The 19,955-nt window shown below is 36.2% G+C and overlaps 2 protein-coding genes across 3 annotated transcripts in view; one reads left to right on the top strand and one right to left on the bottom strand.

Annotated features, from left to right (window-relative positions):
- The window catches only part of glg1a (golgi glycoprotein 1a), a 36,978-nt gene extending 34,618 nt beyond the window's left edge, over positions 1-2,360 (top strand). For both annotated transcript variants that reach the window (XM_051883532.1, XM_051883533.1), the window contains one exon: positions 1,209-2,360. In XM_051883532.1, the coding sequence (XP_051739492.1) occupies positions 1,209-1,275 (67 nt within the window). In that variant the 3' untranslated portion in view covers positions 1,276-2,360. The remainder of the gene's footprint in view (positions 1-1,208) is intronic.
- si:dkey-234i14.3 (fibulin-7-like) lies at positions 2-17,629 on the bottom strand. Its single transcript, XM_051883602.1, has 7 exons — positions 16,521-17,629; positions 14,348-14,507; positions 14,028-14,201; positions 12,009-12,182; positions 7,705-7,842; positions 5,917-6,052; positions 2-4,606 (listed from the first exon to the last, which is right to left on the bottom strand). The coding sequence occupies exons 1-7, from the start codon at positions 16,581-16,583 to the stop codon at positions 4,246-4,248; spliced, it is 1,206 nt and encodes a 401-aa protein (XP_051739562.1). The 5' UTR covers positions 16,584-17,629; the 3' UTR covers positions 2-4,245.
- Positions 17,630-19,955: the final 2,326 nt, after the last annotated feature.

Raw genomic sequence — 19,955 nt, 5'->3', positions numbered from 1 at the left:
ACTTGTTTTGTTTTGTGTGACAGTGACTGATGTTTTTGGTTTTATCATGGGCTTCTTGTTTATTTTTCTTCATGTCACTGAGAACATTCTTTTTACCCATCTTTCTTTGCAACAGGGGCTATAAATATTTGCTTTTTTTGTCTTTCGGTTGGTTTATTTTATTAGGGAAGGGTTTCTGCGTCATGAAGTGTTCACACCAGAGAACTGGTCTAAACTGAGCCACAAGATTTACAGTCCTGAGTGTAGAAAATGGATGCGAAAGATCTAAGCGGTAATATGGCAAATCTGAGGGCGACGGTTGATTCTGCACTACGTGTTTATTCTGGCCGCATTGAGATGATGGCTGTGGTACGATTGCCTCGTCTGAGCTCTGAACGAACTACTTGATTCATGTTTTCATTGTGCCATTCTGACACTCTGCCAGCTTAAGACATCCATACAGAGAGTTTTCTGTCAATCGAAGGCACGTTTTGACTATTTACACACATTGTAGATTTCATTTTATTATATCTTTCGATTATTCTCTCAATGCCTTGCTCGTATGTCATTGGGTTTCCAGACACGTCTAGACCGGTTTTAGGGGAATTGTTGCTTTTAAACTCTTTGTTTTGTACACATTTTTTAAATAAGCTCTCTTGACAGTCGGTCCATCTCTTCTGTGGCTTGAAAACATTTTAAGCTCAGTGCTGTCCATAATTGCCACAGTTTCAGCTTTATCGTACCATTTTTCCATTCGCAGCCATTGATTTTTGAGTTTTTCCTCATGTACTCAAACAAAACACCAGTTATTGCCGACTAACTTGCTACTTGACTGGATTCGTAGCTTCTAAATTCTTTACTCTGAATCACTGAAGGCTTTAATGCATAAACCCCCATATTTTTACTCCATTGACACTAAATTTCACTCTCTGGAGAGACATTATACTAATTAAGCCGTAACAGAGCTGTAATCGTACAGTCCTTGTGCATCTCTGCCTTTTAAATTAATTTGGATTTTGTATTATTGTTATATTTGTATGCTTTTGTACAAAATGACATTAAAGTGGACTTTGGTTATAGTGTTTGTGCATTCAAGCTGTGCTTTAATAATCTGAATCCATGTCATAATGCTGTACTGTCCGTACTGTAAATAGCTGTATGATTTTAATAGAGGATTGTGGGTCTCACAAACTCTGCCTTAACTTTGGCATTTCTTCTTTTCTTTGCAGAAGACTTGATCAGCCATGGGCTGCTCCTATAAGCAAGAACAGGAAAGGATACATACCCATTCACTAACAAAAATAGCCACTTTTATTCAATCCAGATCAAATGGCTTGTGCTTAATATGCTTCTGTATCTGTTTTTGGCCATACATTGAATGTATCCACATTGGGAAAGATCTTTAAATCAAAAGCTGATGCGCTCCATGGCTTTTTAGCTTCATGTGCTTTTCGGTGCTTTTCATATTCCTGCTTATAAATGCTTCAGTTCATGACTGTGATCTGGGTTTCCTGCAAAGATGAGGAAATTGATTTCAGCCAAATCCTTTACGCTTTCATTCAAAGTGATGAACCAGTACAGCTCTTCCCTCAGTTGTTGTTTTAATACACTTGCAAGCAAAGAAACAAGGTCCTTCATCTCCTCCGTCTGTAAATCATCTCTTTCAACAGTCTGTTTTTAATTGGTAGATATTGATACAAATTACTTAAACTGTGGTGTTTGTGTATTAGTAGTACCATATTTCATTTAAACCATTGTCCATTTGGAATCTGTTATATTTAATTTTTAAATGCGTTTCTGGTTCATATTTCACCCTAAAATAATCAAAATTAAGCAATTTTTGGAGAATCTAACCAATAATAATTTTGCTTAATTTTGATTGGCTTGGTCAGATACTTTAAAAAGATATATTGTTTTGAGAAAGTATCTGACCAAGCCAATCTCAATTTAATATTCCTTTGAGAACACGACCTGCAAGTAGTTTGTATCAATTATAAGGTGATTTTTCTTAAAACGGTATATGGCTGTCGACGGCTTTTTTCTTTTCTTGACGTGTTTTCACATTATTTTTGAACGAGTTAAACTATCACTGGAAAATGTGTGAGTGTTTCATCTGCTCACCGCCGTCATTCACAACCACTGCTTCCTGTCTGTCAAGCTGATATGACATAGAAATTATCGAATGATAAAAGACGAACTGTTTTTGTATTTACTTTACGTGCGCAAATTTATTATGAAAAGTATTTCTCCTGAAATCTGATCAAGCCGTGTACAATACAGATATAACACAATAACTGCTCTTTTCTTTTGCCATTTTTCTTGGTTTGTTCTGTACAAGTCGAATTGGACCGTTGTTAATAAAATTGATCTGATGGTTTGTATCTGCTGTATTTTGTCCAGTTTAAACTTGAAAATAACAAGTGGGAATCTTGATTTGGGTGTTGGCGTCTTTGTGGTCTGTGTGCGAGTGTCTTTATATATCCTCCTCCTCACACAGTAAAGGTCAAGAGTGTCGAGACCGCGTCTGGATCGTCTCGTGTGGCCAAACGGCACTGAGGTGTGACATTCCCTTCAGCCTGTTTCTGAACCTCGACTTTGTACAACAAACATTTCACTTTTGTGTTGGTACTTCAGCGGAGCCACATCTGCTCTGTTGTGAGATAAAAATGAGTACTTGGGAATTATTCTTATTTATTCTTTCAAAATAACCAGTGTGCTTTTGAAACCAATTTTTGCCAGCAAAGTTTCTGGTTCTCTCTTTAGAAGAGTCAATGACATGCCACTTTATGGATCTATGAATTTATTCTACTTTAAATTCTCTGTGAAGAAGTTTCTGAATTGAAAATGAATGAATGGCTTAAAGGGTTAGTCCACCCAGAAATGAAAATTGTCATCATTTACCCTCATGATGTTCCAAACCCATAAGACTTTCGTTCATTTTCTAAACACACATGAAGAGATTTTAATGAAATCTGAGCAATTTCTGTCCCTCCATTGACAGTCTCGCAACCACAACTTTGATGCTTCAAAAAGTTCATAAAGAGATCAGAAAAGTAATCCATATGAATTGAGTGGTTTAGTTCAGATTTTCAGAAGAGAGACAACTTATTTATATGATGAACAGTTTGAATTTAGGCTTTTATTCACACATAAATATTCATCAACGCAACCATCGGATATGGTAAACTGAAGCTCAAGGACGTTCGCTTGACGTGCGAGAACCAGTGAGGTTCATTCTCGTGTTGCGCAGCATGTTTGAGCTTCTGTCAAAGGGTTTGTTCTCATGTGTAAAGCAGGTTCGGTTGAGGTTTTGTTCATGTTCACTGATCAGTGTTTATATGTGAATAAAAACCTAAATGAAATCTGTTCATATAAATTGGCTGAGTCTCTTAAAGTTTTGACTAAACCACTCAATTCATATGGACTAGTTTTACAATTGCTTTTTAAGCTTTTTGAAGCATCAAAGTGGTAGTTGTGTAGCTGTCTATGGAGGGACAGAAAGCTCTTAGATTTTATCAAAAATATCTTAATTTGTGTTTCAAAAGATGAAAAAGTCTTATGGGTTTGGAACGACATTAAGGTGAGTAATTAATGACAGAATTTTCATTTTTGGGTGAACTAACCCTTTAATGTAAAAATGTCAAGGTGGAGATCATTAAAGTCTCATTAAAAGACTGAAATATTTGAGGAAATGACCTTAAGAAGTAAGACAATATTTTCTTTATTTTGTGAAAATATGTAGTGAAGCAGTTTTTCAATTTCATGTGGTGCAACTCTCCAAAAACAAAATGTTTTTAAAAGCTATTTTGAAAATACACACATTCATAGTATAAAGATAATCGCATTATTTTTTACTTGATGTTACAACACGACATAAAGTCATTAAATGCTTTTCTGGAAAATGGTGTCTTTTTAAACTCATAAAACCAACTTTAAAACTACATTTGTCCTTTTATTTTATTGTATGACTTCCTTATTTGTCCCAAAAGTGTTTTAAATGAAATTAAGGAGTTTTTCCACATTTCAAAGTTACGTGTCATACTTATAATTAACTTCAACACTGCATGAATATTTTGGTCCAAATGAAAGGATTTTTTTCCCTTTTCTGAGGGCTTAAATTACTCCAAACATTCGTAAGTTTTCTTTTGTCCTCGTAAATTGGCACCTCAGAAACAGTATAATAGCTCTATCTCTCCTCGGCAGGGACAGTCCCCAGTATCTCGCCTGTGAATGATTTCACAGCACTGTCATTGTGCCCTCTGCGTCTCAGAAGCTGTATGGTGACACAAAGACAGTGACTTTCGAAACATATCGCCCCAGCAGCACCTTCCTTTCCATTTCAGTCATCTCAATGTCGACGTCTAGCGTGGCGGGACCCTGGACAGGGTTCACCAGCACCAGCTGTCCGGTCTGTCTGCTTGCGCGCTGGACGCTGAAGTGCTGCACTCCCCGCTTCCCCAGCAGGCCGAAGCGCAGTGTGTCACCCAGGACACGGGCCGCCGACAAACGGAAGAGGACGGTGGGTGTTGACATATTGGACACCACCGACATGAAGTGGAAGTTAATGGAGACCGGGGCCTGCAGACAGGCGCCATCTCCTTGGATGCAAGGGTTACGGTCACAACGCCTGGGTGGAAGTGAAACCAGAGAGAGGCAGTGGATAGCCAGACCAAACTTTTAACCTGAAATTATGTCTTGGAAATATAGAAAGTTGACCTGCACAGGGCAGGAAATCAAAAATGTAGCTTTGGAGCAAATGTGGGGCAAATTATAACTTTGAAATAAAAAGCCATCTATTGTAGGCTAGAAACATGATCTATGCAAATATGTTAACCGATACATTGCAGGTGCACGGTTTCTTTCTTCTGTTGAACACAAAAGAAGATATTTTGAAGATTATTGGTTGATGGGCCCCATTAATTTCCATAGTTTTTTTTTTTTTCATACTATGGAAGTCAGTGGGGCCCATCTACTGTTTGGTTACCCATATTTCTTCAAAATATCTTCTTTTGGGTTCAGCAAAAGAAAGAAATTCATACAGGTTTGGAATAACTTGAGGGTAAGTAAATGACAAAGTATACTTTGTTTTTTTTTTTCACGTACACTAGGGTACAGTGTGCTTGCTGTGAATTTCATCATCAGCACAAGTCACAATTTTCTATCCACGTGCACTCTATACAAACAGCTCGCATACGTGGCTTAATTTTTTTGCGCTAATTAGTTTGTCCACAAGGTGGCAACACTGGTCAATCCTGTTCTTTCATAGTCGAAAAAAAAGCAGAAGATAAACCGGAACGACAACAAACTGAGATGGCAACAACAATAGACGCCAGCGTTGATAAACACTTTGTACTCTTTTGAACTCTAGTTTAATTCTTTCCATGCCATTGACGAGATTTTCTGTCATTTGTGAAACAATGCTACTGCCACCATTGACAGAATTTTCCAGCAATCTATGTTTTCACTGTTATACGGTAGGGGGCGCTATTACGCAGCTTCTGAAAGAGTACAGAATCTGGATCAAAACACAGGTGAAGAAGCAGCAGAAACAAGTGATAGAAGCATTGAATATTAAACTAATGTTTGCAATAGCGGCACTTGTGACAATGCTAACAACATTACCCATCTGTTGCTTTATAAACAAATATATGTACCAAACCCTTTTAGCTACAACAACTTGATTTTGAAATCTTTCAGAATGAACTAAAATTGAGTTAGCATAGCTAAAAGAGTTTGCGTTTACATGTTTGTGTCAAGTTTTTTGGTCTTTATACAGCCTGCGAATTAATTGTTTGATATAACATTATTTTTTTTGGTTTTGGTGACTTTAATTTTTTTCTGACTTGCTCTGGCATAGGATCCTACTGGCTGCTCTTGAAAACAGCACACTCTGAGATCAGTGCTAACGCAAATGACGGTGGTGATGCTGTAACTTACAGCCGTGAAGTTTTGGTGTAGGTGGCGTTGCGGAAGCGAGGACAGTCCACCTGCTCACAGCGATGACCTCCGAATGTATTGACACACACCTGCTCACTGCTGCAGTTATGGGTCTCCCTCGCACACTCGTCAATGTCTACAGAAAGCACATGATAAAAACAACTATTTTTTTAAAGGTTACTTCCTTTTGTCTACTATGTAAATATAGATTCAGTTTTTGACAATTTTAAGTTAGTTGGCTCATATCTTCGACAATCTATCTTTGTTCTAAATCCTAGTGAGCCCTCTACCAGTGCAGCATTTTTAGGCACGGTCTCAAGATGACGTTCACCTTCTGTTGGGCAAAATCTAAGACAACATGTGAAGAGTTCATTTTCTAAAACAGATAATAAGTAATAATAGATAATAAAACAGATAAGTAATAATAACTCCAAAAAAATACAGGTAACTTACAAAATTAAAGTTCATCAAAAGTATGTTTTTTTTATATATTAAAAGTTTGTTTCTTAGCAAAAGCAGATAATTCCAACAGTCGTTTTTTGGCAAAAGCAGATAACGCCACATTTCAGTTAAACAAAACCAAGTAATTGCTTTGTAATTGCATTTAAAACACACGTGTGCACACAAACGCGCACACACACAAATGCAAAAGGACAAACGGGTTCAGCGTGTAAGATGTGTATGGTGTACAAGGACTTGCAGGAGTTGAAATTATAAATCCTCAATCACTTTTAGTCCGCTTTGACGAAACTCCCCTCAGCTAGCGCGTCTTTTTGAAGTGACTAGAAGCCTTGTCACCTGACCTGAATACTGCGCGCTGATTCGCTAAAACGGACTTATCGGTTTCTGTACACAAACAACCAGGGCGCTTGTCGGCTTCTGCTGTAAAACGTGAACTCGCGATGCCTTGACAGTGGACAATACCGGCTTTTCTGACAAAATGGATATGGTTCAGAACGTGCTATATGTGGAGAATAACGCACAGCAGTTAGTTATTTTTTTTTAAAAAGTGGCGTTTATTATTGCGTCTTTGCAAATTAACTCTTCATGTATTCCAAGAATGCCTTGTAAGGAGCTCATTGGCTGTGTTTGTCCACTTTTTATGCCAAATTCCCTGTGGAGAACTACATTACCCATAATCCTGGAGAGAGATCCACCAATCAGAGAAGATGTTTCCATGGAAGAGCAAAAATCATGGCAAAATAAGTCGTTAGTCTCCCTACACTTGCAAACTTCTTATATACTTGTGTATATATATAAAGAATGTAGATATAAATGTAGATATACACAAGTATATAAGAAGTTTGCAAGTGTAGGGAGACTAACGACTTATTTTGCCATGATTTTTGAGCTTCCATGGAAACATCTTCTCTGATTGGTAGATTTCTCTCTAGGATTATGGGTACTGTAGTTCTCCACAGGGAATTTGGTATATATGTAGCCCCTCCAGTTCGCACCTGCCCGCTCCAAGCGGGACACGAACCTGGGACCATCCGTATGGGAGTCAGATGCTCTAACAAGGAGGCTAAAGGCTGCACCCTCTAGCGTCAGTCGCTACTAGAGCATCTCTTGAGATCAGGGGAGTGAGGTTTACATGCACAGCCTACGTCTGTTACATCTCTATGGAGACAATGAATAGGATTTTTGCCTACTGTTGTGAGTCCCCTGTGCTTTAAGAGAAGGCAGCTCACTAGATTATGAATCAGACCCTCTGTCATATGATTTAGATGATTATAAAGAACTTCCACAAAGCAGCAGATGATAATGCAGGTTTGATATTGAACAGACCATGGCAGCTCCTGCTATCTCGGCCCAGGCTGTAACCGGCGGGACACTGGCACTGGAAACTTCCAGCTGTATTCACACAGGTGTGCAAGCAAAGACGGCCAGGATGAGTCAGGCTGAAGAGCTTGCATTCGTCAATGTCTGAAAAACACATACATACAACACACAATCACAGCGCTGCTTTAGGTGAGAGCTAAAAAATCTCTGAGCTGTAATTTGGGTCCTAATACAACTGCTGTAGCATTCGCATCTGAAAACTGTTCAAAAATTAAACTCATTAATCATATATCAAACCTACCATGCTATATTAATTAACTTCTGTTCTGTCTCATTTCATACATGATCAGACTGAATAATTTAGCATTTTAGAAATACATTTAATTGACCATTGGCTGACATGCTCTTTTATCAATGGCAATGAGAGCCAGTAACAACACTGATGAATTACTGGAATTAGCTGATTTCATTATTATACACACTCACACACACACGTTTTTAAAGTCAGTAATCCTGTAATATTTTAATCCAGTTATCGTGTGTGTGTGTGTGCGTGTTTATACAACAGTTCTTTCTGGTTCTCGAATCTGATTGGCTGAGCCATGTGATATTCCCCCAGTATCAGCATCGGAACCGTTTTACTGTTTGTATCACTCCATATTTGTTTTACAAATACTACTCACGGAATGTAGTTTTAAGAGTTTTTTAGTCAAGAATATAGTTATTTTGACCTCAAATATGTGACTTATTTATAAATATACCACATTTTTCCTCAATTTGTTTTGACGCTTTCACAGATGTGAGCTCCAGGCCGTCGGGGGCCGTTCAGTGCTCGTGTACCTGCCGAGATCAGCTTTATCTCGGCCAGTCCTTCACGAATTTGCCATTGACTCTTATAGAGGTTAAACATGAGATAAAATTCATTTGTACGCTTGTTTGCTTGTGTTTATTTCCTATTGTCTAATGGCTATTGTTGTTAATTTAAATATTATTTATATAAACAATATGCCGTATTTGGTATTGACAAAGGGTCCGTTAGTGATCGTGATATGGACTTCAGTGAAAGTTACATTATTACACCATTAGATGGTGGCAAAGACTGTCTTTATGAGTGAGTCAGTAGCAAATTGAAGGGGACTGGTTGTAAACAAGGAAGTTGTTTTAGCGCTGTCATGGGAAATCTTTTAAAAGAACAAAGACAAAGATATCGATTTCCTCAGCGGACATTCAAACTGATTTTTTATAATGGATATAATATTCATCACATCAGAGCCAACTGCAAATCCCCGAAGGACTGCTGGAGATAAGGCTGTTCTCGACAGGTACATGAGAATGGCTGAATGGCCACTGACAGCCTGGAGCTCTCATCTCTGAAACAATTGAAGCAAATTTTAAAATAGGCGCTATCTTTATAAATAAACTGCATAGTATAAACTACATTCTAAAAAAAAAAAATCTTAAAACTACATTCCGTGACACAATAACAATAGTATTTGTAAAATTATAGTGGGTTTACTCCTCCACCATTGACACTCGCTGTGAGGAATGCTGCAAGAGGAGTGATACAAGCGGTAAAAAAGTTCCTGGTGATACTGGTAGAATATCGCATATATACAGTATCTCACAGAAGTGAGTACACCCCTCACATTTTTGTAAATATTTTATTATATCTTTTCATGTGACAACACTGAAGAAATGACACTTTGCTACAATGTAAAGTAGTGAGTGTACAGCTTGTATAACAGTGTAAATTTACTGGTCACTGGAAGTTCAACATGGCACCTCATGGCAAAGAACTCTCTGAGGATCTGAAAAAAAGAATTGTTTCTCGACATAAAGATGGCGTAGGCTATAAGAAGATTGCCAAGACCCTGAAACTGAGCTGCAGCACGGTGGCCAAGACCATACAGCGATTTAACAGGATAGGTTCTAGCAGACTAAGGAACCATGTCCTGTGGTCTGATGAGACCAAGATAAACTTATTTGGTGCAGATGGTGTCAGGCGTGTGTGGCGGCAACCAGGTGAGGAGTACAAAGACAAGTGTGTCTTTCCTACAGTCAAGCATGGTGGTGGGAGTGACATGGTCTGGGGCTGCATGAGTGCTGCCAGCACTGGGGAGCTACAGTTCATTGAGGGAACCATGAATGCCAACATGTACTGTGACATACTGAAGCAGAGCATGATCCCCTCTCTTCAGAGACTGGGCTGCAGGGCAGTATTCCAACATGATAACGACCCCAAACACACCTCCAAGATGACCACTGCCTTGCTAAAGAAGCTAAGGGTAAAGGTGATGGACTGGCCAAGCATGTCTCCAGACCTAAACCCTATTGAGCATCTGTAGGGCATCCTCAAACAGAAGGTGGAGGAGCGCAAGGTCTCTAACATCCACCAGCTCCGTGATGTTGTCATGGAGGAGTGGAAGAGGACTCCAGTGGCAACCTGTGAAGCTCTGGTGAACTCCATGCCCAAGAGGGTTAAGGCAGTGCTGGAAAATAATGGTGGCCACACAAAATATTGACACTTTGGGCCCAATTTGGAGTTGGTGTACTCACTTTTGTGGCCAGCAGTTTAGACATTAATGACTGTGTGTTGAGTTATTTTGAGGGGACAGCAAATTTACACTGTTATACAAGCTGTACACTCACTACTTTACATTGTAGCAAAGTGTCATTTCTTCAGTGTTGTCACATGAAAAGATATAATAAAATATTTACAAAAATGTGAGGGGTGTACTCACTTCTGCGTGATACTGTATATATGTATATGTGTGTGTATATATATATATATATATATAGTCATGAGAAAAAGAAAGGACACCCTATTGAATTCTATGGTTTTATGTATCAGGATTCAGGACATAATAAAAAATCATCTGGTCCTTGGCAGATCTTAAAATTAGGTAAATACAACCTAAGATGAACAACAACACATGACATATTACACCATGACATTATTTATTTAACAAAAACTAGGCCAAAATGGAAAAGCCATGGGTGACAAACTAAGGACACCCTTATTTTTTCCTTATGAATGAAGAGGGTAAGTATCAGTCAGACGCTGCTAATCAAATGTCTTTGATTAATTGATCATCATCAAGTGTGATCACCTCTATAAAAGCAGAAGTTTTGGCAATTTGCTGGTCTGGAGTCTTCAGGTGTGTGTTAACACAATGCCAAGGAGGAAAGACAGCAATGATCTTAGAGAAGCAAACAATTTGAAGTCCATCATTCTACAGTGAGGAAGATTATTCACAAGTGGAAAACATTCAAAACAGACACCAATCTTCCCATGAGTGGACGCCCAGCAAATTCACCCCAAGATCAAACTGTGTAATGCTCAGAGTAATCACAAAAACACTCAAGAACTACAACCTCAGACTCTACAGGCCTCGGTTAACATGTTAAACGATAAAGTTCATGGCAGTACAATTAGAAAAAGACGGGACAAGTATGGCATGTTTGGAAGGGTTTCCAGGAGAAAGCTTCTTCTCTCTAAAAAGAACACAGCAGCACGGCTTAGGTTTGCAAAGTTGAATCTGAACAAACCAACAAGACTTCTGGAACAATGTCCTTTGGACAGACGAGACCAAAGTGGAGATGTTTGGCCATAATGCACAGAAACCTAAACACAGCATATCAGCACAAACATCTCATACCGACTGGCTTGTTTTGTAGCCACAGGACCTGCAGGAACCTTTAGTCATTGAGTTGACCATGAACTCCTCTGTATACCAAAGTATTCTAGAATCACATGTGAAACCATTCGTCTGACAGCTAAAGCTTGGCCAAAATTGAGTCATGCAACAGGACAATTATCTCATGCACACCAGCAAATCTACAACAGAATGGCTGAAAAAGACAAGAATCGAGGTGTTTCAATGACCCAGTCAAAGTCCAAACCTCATCCTGACTGAAATGCTGTGGCTCCTTCAAAGAGCTGTGCATAAACAAATGCCCACAAACCTCAATGAATTGAAGCAATGGTGTAAAGAAGAGCGGGCCAAATTCCTCCAGAACAATGCAAGAGACTGATAGAGTGATACAGAAAATGATTACTTAGAGTTATTGCTGCTAAAAGTGGCTGAATCATAGGGTGTCCTTAGTTTGTCACACATGGCTTTTCAATTTTGGCTTTATTTTTGTTCAATAAATACCTAGTTTTAAGACCTGCTAAAGACTAGATGATTTTTATGATGTTCTGATATGTAAATCCATGAAATTCTAAAGGGTGTCCTTTCTTTTTCATGAGACTATGTGTATGTGTGTGTGTGTGTGTGTGTGTGTGTGTGTGTGTGTGTGTGTGTCACCTGTGCACAGTATGCTGCTGTGGTTGGAGATGCTGAACCCCGGCTCACAGGTACAGTGGCTGGAGCCCAGAAACTCAGTGCAGCGGGACGGCCTCACATAGGCAGGAACATGAGAGGATGAGGGAGATTCTGATATAGTAGCAGATGCATCATTGTTTACAGTGGTTTCTACAACTGAGAGGACAGAAAACAGTACATGCTTATACAATGACCTTTGACCTTTAAGACTTTAGTCAGGGTAGACACCACATCTAGTGTGACAGCAAGGTCCTGATGGAAGTACAGTCCATTCAGTGTGTCATACTGTTGTATATCTGAATGAAACATTTAAAATATGTCTTTGCACAAATTTACTATGCATGGTTTGTGAAAACAGCACACTATAATGGGCCACATATTACACATATTTTCTGGCTTGTGTTTCATGAATGATAAGTAAAGTGTTGCATTGAATGGAAGCAACAATTTACACAGGTTTTATGAACGATTTGCTCGTGTTGCACGAATAAGGCATAAACTGTTATATTGATTTGAATGTAAACATTTTTGAAAAAGATTTTCTGATTAATTTAGAAATTCTTTCATCTTGTGTTTCATGAATGATGCGTACTTTGTTACACTTGACAATTACTGCCAAAGGCTTTATAAAGGAATTACAAGATTTTTTTTGCTCATGTTTTATAAATGAGGCGTTAACTGTTGCAAGTAATTCAATGTGATGGTTTTTGAAAAACATTTTACAAAGAATTTACACTATTTTGCTCAGCTGGTGCTTCATAAATTAAGCATACTTTGTATGTTTATTTGAATGCAACTATTTACACAAGTGGTTTTTCTAAGAATTTACACAAAATTGTTTAGCTTAAATCTCACGAATGAGATATAAATTGTTACACTAAATTGAATGCAACAATTTACCCAAGAGATTCCCAAACGATTTACACTGAACATCCGTTCAACTTACATGTCTGAAGTCTAGACCAGGGCTTTTCAATCTTTCAGATGCCACAGATACCAGTTATATGTTTTCACGTATAAAGACCCAATTATGTGGAAAATTAATATTATAAATGTGTAAAATATTTCTACTCACTGTAGTGCTGTACTATTAGATAGTAAAGTTAGATGTGTTTTATTCATTTTTATTAAATCAAATGTATAATTTTTTTTATTATTTATTTAAATCAAATTTATTAAATTTATTAAATGAATTTATTTAGCAAAGATATTTTTTATTTTAATCAATTAATTCATTCATTTAGTTAGTTTAATCTTATTTATATTTATTCTTTAGATTTTTACACTGCTTTTCTTATTTGTATTTATTTTATTTTTTTATTTATTTTCTTAACATTTATTTATTTAGTTTTAACCAATTTGTTTTTTTTTATTTAAATGAAATTGTATTTATTTGTAAACATTTTTATTTATTTAGTTATTTATTTATTTAAATGAAATTGTATTTATTTTAATACATTTTCAATTTAATCTTTTTATTGAAAAAAAAAAAAAAAAAAAAATATATACATATATATATATATATATATATATATATATATGGTAAAACATGGTACTCGTGGTAAATCAAGAAAACGAGATTTAAATAATAAGACTTACTGTGATGAGCTATATAACATGATTAGTTTTCTGTCGATGAATGTATCCAAACATTTGCTCGTCTGTCTAATAAAACACATAATATATTAAAGCGTCTTTTGTGTTTCCATGGTTTCTATAAAATAAAACCGGAAATCGAGGGTAAAGCGGGTATGATGTCACTGATTGGCGACGCATGGACACAGTCCGTGTCCTGGTTAAAATGGCTTATTTCTCTGGATTTAAACATTCTTGGAAACATTTGGGATAATGTAAGTACACAAGTCAACAAATATATATTTAACATTGTTCTGGTGGTTTTTGGATATTTTAATCCAAAAATCCTACATATTGTGCCTTTAAGTCTAAATTTGCAGTCATAGATGGATCATGTATGTGGTGGTTTGAGTGTCAGACTCATACACTTGCAGGACGGCTGTGCTCCACTCCAGCTCTGGGACTCCAGGCAGACTCTGGTTTCTGGCCCCATCAGCTGAAAGCCAGGGCTGCACAGGTAGTGGACCTCATGGCCCGGCTTAAATACACGCCCGAGGATCCGGCCATTAGCCAGCGGCTTTGGTGGAGGACAGTCTGATGCTGGGAACAAGACAAGAACATCAACCGTGCAGCCTGTACTTCAACACTGGCATGTTGACTGGTTAAGATAAATGTATATCATGATAACATGGTTTAAAACGACTGTGATGAGCTCTTATGATCTGCGTTTGACAGACTGTGCTGACCTGTGCTGCTAGCTTTGCTGTGTTTAACTGTGCTGTTCTGTAGCAGGCCGAGTTTCTTGCGGAGGCTCCGCACACTCTGTAGGAAGGACGTCTCATGGGCCGAGAGGAGCTTCTGTACCTGCTGAAGAGCGTTCAGCACGTCCTGTCCGCTCTGACAGTCCTGAGCAATCAGTCACAGAAACACACAACGTCAGAACAAATGAGGAGCGGCAAATGCCTTGTGTCTTAGTTCATTAACATAATTATCTGAAGAGGGTTTTATTAGACTCTTTATATCTTAATAGAAATAAGAGAAATACTAACACTGTTACTGTTATTTTAATACTGTATAATACTGTTAGTATCTCTTATTATAAATAAAGAGAAAAGAGAATTTAAGCGAAAATACATAATTTTCTCTTAAATAAGAGATAAAATATGTCTGTTATATATATATATATATATATATATATATATATACATACACATAAATAGGTAATCACAGCGTGCTAATATACAGCCATATCGCATGGCTACGAGTGTGATATTGTGTTTATACAACAGTTCGACGGCATGAGCGTGTAAATAAATAACAACAACGGAGTGTCTTTAAAACTGTTGAGTGTCTTTATTACTTGTCCACTGAAGAAAACATTTTTGTCCTTTTAAAAGTTAAGGGGATTTCCCACAGCGCTAAATCAACTTCTGACTCACTCATGAAGAGAGTCTTTGCCACCATCTAATGGCATAATAATGTAACTTTCACTGATACTATTGACGGACCCTTTCTCAATACCAAATTTGGCATATTTATACAAAATAATATTTATTGAACAACTTAAATTAACAACAATAGTCATTATAAAAGACAAACACAATCAAACAATAAACACAATCAAAAAAAAAAAACGAAAAAAAAAAAAAAACACAAGCATACAATTCAGTCAAACATACAAAAGTAGCACTCTAGTACAGGATTTAAGTTGAATATAGCCTAAATATAAAGTTATGAAACTTACTTTTCCCCATAACCCAAATCGTTTGCTCTGGAACAAATAATAGATTAATAAGACCAAAGATTGCCCGTTTGATATACCCCAAATTAATTATATTTTGCTTAACCACTATCTACGTAAGAGCCAGCGGCAAATTCCCGAAGGACTGGCCAAGATGAATCTGTTCTCGGCGGGTACATGAGTGCTGAACGGCCGCTGATGGCCTGGAGCTCGCATCGGCGAAAGCCTCAAAACAAATATTAAAATAGGTGCTATGGATTCTTCTGTAAAATGTACATGAAAACATAAATTTATATTGTGTGTATATTGTATGTATGTGTGTGTGTGTATGTATATTTGTGTGTGTATATATATATGTGTGTGTGTGTGTGTGCATATATACAATATACACACAATATAAATTTATGTTTTCATGTGCATTTTACAGAAGAATCCAGAGTCCATTCCATTCCAAACAAAGTTAAGACTTTTCAGAGCTTAATGACCCTGTCATTTCGACTGACCACTGCAAATCTGGTTTAGTCTTGGACTAGATCTAGTCTGTGTTTTGGGAAATTATAAGAGCCTGGTGTTAAAACCAAAGGCAAACACCACAGTGGTTTCAGTGTGAAAAAATATTCCATATTTGCAGACTGAGCTGGAAGATGTTTTACAAGTGTGAAGCATGTTTATGAGAGAGCTTTGCAATTTTGTTATAAACAGGAACTTTGTTATTATTACTAAACTCATTAATATGCTATTGTATGATATAGATTTAAAATGTTAAGTATTCAGCACTAGACCCTGGAGAACCAGAAAAAATATTAAATAATAAAGTATTTCGATTAAAAGACCATTTATATCATATTTATATTCATTATTATATTTATATTCATAATAAAATGTATCATATTTATAATAAAATATGTTAAAATATTATTATTATTAAAAAACATTAAATTAAAAAAATATATTATATAGGCCTGGTATATTAACTAATTATTATTATTATTATTAATGAATACAAAAAATTTAAAGACATTAATACATTTAAACAAATACATTAAAGTGAACATTGCACAATATTGATCTTAGCCCAATAGAAAATCCCATGATGTGACAAAATTATTTGTAAAAACTTTTTAAAAATCGTTTTCCGTTTATGCTGATTTTTAGACTGTTCTTTTAAAGTCACTTACTTGCCCCTGAGATGTGAAGAGCTGGCTTGTAAAAAAGATCATGAAAAAAACTAGCACCTTCATTCTTACAACAAAAGTCCTCAAAATTCTGAGTAAATGACAAAAAAAAAACTCGAGATTAATGTTGTTATTCCAGTTTGGTTGTGTTTAAATCCTGTCTGAGTCCTGACTGAATATCTATGCAGTCTTTGCTTGTTTTGAGATGTTTTCAACCCGCCCTTCATCTCTCGTGCTCAGATCAAGTAGCTACTCGAGAGCGCGCTCACATCTGCACGCGAACGCGCGTCTGAGAGAACTCAACCGTCAAAGATAAAAAAGCCAGCGATTTTAAAAGGTACTCTTTCATTACGTGACCTAATTTAGGCCTACCTTACCAAATGAAATGTAAAGCAGTTTGTCTTTTAAAGCTTACGATAAAGTTGACAGGAATTACTTTAAAAAGTGGCCCATTTATGATGCTCTTCTTTTGAACTTGACAGAAAGTCACATGACGGTGAGTAAATGATGTCAGGATTTTTACTTTTTCTTCATTTATTAATAGTTTCAGTTATAGATTCAATTATTGCTATCAAAGCAGTCAAACTTTATATGTTTTCACAGAAATCCAGTCGTTCATTAATCATCTGAACCAAATGTGTTTCTCAGAAATCACAGCTGTCACAGACGGAGGCTTTTTAAATCCCAAACCCACGATAGTTTTACATTATCAGCATTTTATAAGCGTGATTTCACCCGGTTGCTGCTCGTTTCGACGGTGTCTCGAATGGCTGGAGCGCAAAGCTAAAGTTAGTTTTTCATCTGTCATCCTCTCACATTAGCGCAGTCGTGAGGCGGGAAACTCGAGGGAATGAATTTAAAGCTCCCTGAATAACAAGAAAAGAACCAGTCAGCTGTATCATGTTAAAACGGGAACGGACAGTTTTATATTAAGTTATCGTTTCATTGATTTCCTTAATAAGGGCGCCTGGAGGAAATGTGGCAAACGCTAATGAAAGAACAGAGGCTGGTTGAATGGTGAAACGGCGCGCGCGTGCGTATATGCGTGCGCGCGCTCTCTAACGCTGAGAAGACAGTGATTTATGAGGTCTCAGCTGAATTTTAGCTTTACAACTTTCATTTTTTTCTCGTCTGTGTTTCTCCCATTCTCTCTCCTGCAGGAAATGGATCAGTCCAGCAGCCCCTTTGAATGTGATGTGCTCACGAATGGTTCGACCCCTAGTGTATAAGCCATTAACTCCATAGTAAGAGCTCCCTCTGCCTCTGCCTCTCTCTGAGGTTAGACAGATATAGAGAGCATTTCGAGGGAATCTACAGAGCAGATGAACAGGATGTGCAGAATATAACCCTGTAATGACTCTATGAGAAGCCAGCATCGCAGTCTTCAGTGTAAGTATGAGTTTTTTTGTGTCATCCTCATTCTCATACTCCATTCTCATCAGCATTTTACAGGAAGTTGAAGTGTGTGAGTTGGTATTATGAGTCCAATTAAGATAAAATTATATAATTATACATACAGATATAACACTTTGATTACTACGTTCATGAAAATGAAAAAATAATAAGAGTATATTTTGCATAAGAATATGAAGTCTTTTTTGCATTGTGAAATTATCATGACAATTAAACATTTCAGCTGTAAGTATTTATTATCATGATTTGCTATACTGACTTTAAATTTTTATTGATTTATCAAAAAAGTGTCCAGACAGGATGATTTTAATTACTGTATTCATTTTCTTATTTTTGTGTTTGATTTTGGGGTGAAAAAAAGACCTGGATATTTATTCGTGAGATTCACCCGACTAAATCACTGTTATTTTAGTATTATTTAATAAATATTATAGTATATAGTAAATATTAATATTTTTAATTAGCTTTTATTCTTTATATTTTCATGTTGTTATTTTATTTCATTTTTAAATATAATATATCATTTTAATTTTTAGTAATTTAATTAGTTTTGGGTTTTAAAAAATATATATTTTTTTTTAAATTTATTTTTATTTGTTTGTTTTAATTTATTTTTTTATTTATTTTATTTTTTTAGTTGTGTTTTAGTAAAAAAGGGCATAATGTACATAAAGAGATTTTCCGTATTCATTTTTCACAGGTGTTTTACACATATTTTGAACTTACGCATTGCATTGTATTTTTTTAAGGTTAAAGGCAATGTCCGTAAACTTAATGGATAATGACCTGGCAGAAAATTAACAGTACATATATTTATGTAACAGTCATATATTTATTTATTTATTTTTCTCTTTTTTACAATGTACTTTTAGTACTTCAACTTCAAACTATTTTATTTAATTTTTAAATGTATTTATAATTTTATATCTATTTTCGGTTTATAATTTTTGAATACGTTTTTTAAGTTTAAATTTTTCATCAGATATTTATATTTTATTTCTGCTTATTTCAGTTGGTAACACAAAACAAATTGTTAACACTTTATAATAAGGCTAATTTTTAACTACATTAACTAACATGAACTAACAATGAAAAATACTTCTAAACATTTATTTATTTGTATTTGTTAATATAATTTAGTGGACCTGAGCTGACATGAACCAACAATGAACAGTTTTATATTTATTAACTACTAATAACTACTGTAACAAAAGTATTGCTCATTGCTAGTTAATGTTAGATCATGCATTAACTATTGTTAACTAATTAGACCTCATTGTAAAGTATTAGCGAATTTTGGTTTTATTTTTATGTTTAGTTAACAATAACAACACTGCGATCATTGGGTTACACCAACATAAGTAATGTTGTAATGTTCAGATCAGACACCTCACAGTATAACAACGGCACAGTTTCATATAACATTTTCCACATATAGAGAGAGTAACATCAGACTATGACAGTGACTTTCTGCAGTGATCTGATGATTTAGCCACTGCTTTTCTACTAATGTGTATTATTTCAACTTTACAAACTAAAAAGTGTGTAGGCTAAACACTCCAGGTGTTTTATTGTAGTCATTACTTGTTAAATGGCCTATATCACTAGGACAATGATGCATTTGCAGTTAAAGTGCACTGAGTAGTGTTCACCATGTGACAGAGATATTAATCTTGAAACACAGATGATTAACTCTAACCAAGCAACAGATGTTGGGTAACAGTGTCATTTGTGTACGTACTGACAATGAAAAAATGAGCTTGTGTTTCTTTAAATATATTTCCATTGTCTCTAAAAAGATATTGTATGTCTATTTTCGCCATTCTAACACCCTGATAGCACAACATTTTCACTTCTTCAGTTTCTTGATATTCACAGAGAGGCAGTCTGTGAACATTAAGTGTGAAGCAGCGTATGTCGCTGTGACAGAAGGAGTGCTGTTGTATTATTCAGCTCATTGTTGTTTTTCTTTCAGTGCGCACTTGTGCCATCTTTCTTATTTAGACGAAAGCATGACGGGTGTTT

The sequence above is a fragment of the Ctenopharyngodon idella genome, chromosome 24 (assembly GCF_019924925.1).
Source record: "Ctenopharyngodon idella isolate HZGC_01 chromosome 24, HZGC01, whole genome shotgun sequence".
Taxonomy (NCBI): domain Eukaryota; kingdom Metazoa; phylum Chordata; class Actinopteri; order Cypriniformes; family Xenocyprididae; genus Ctenopharyngodon; species Ctenopharyngodon idella.
This window is presented reverse-complemented; position numbering and strand designations above follow the sequence as displayed.

Coding starts and splice junctions, on each gene's coding strand:
- si:dkey-234i14.3 (XM_051883602.1), bottom strand. CDS start 16,583: ATGAAGGTGCTAGTTTTTTTCATGATCTTTTTTACAAGCCAGCTCTTC. Junction 14,202..14,347: donor CAGCAAAGCTAGCAGCACAG/GTCAGCACAGTC, acceptor TCTTGTTCCCAG/CATCAGACTGTCCTCCACCA. Junction 6,053..7,704: donor AGATAGCAGGAGCTGCCATG/GTCTGTTCAATA, acceptor TGCTTTCTGTAG/ACATTGACGAGTGTGCGAGG.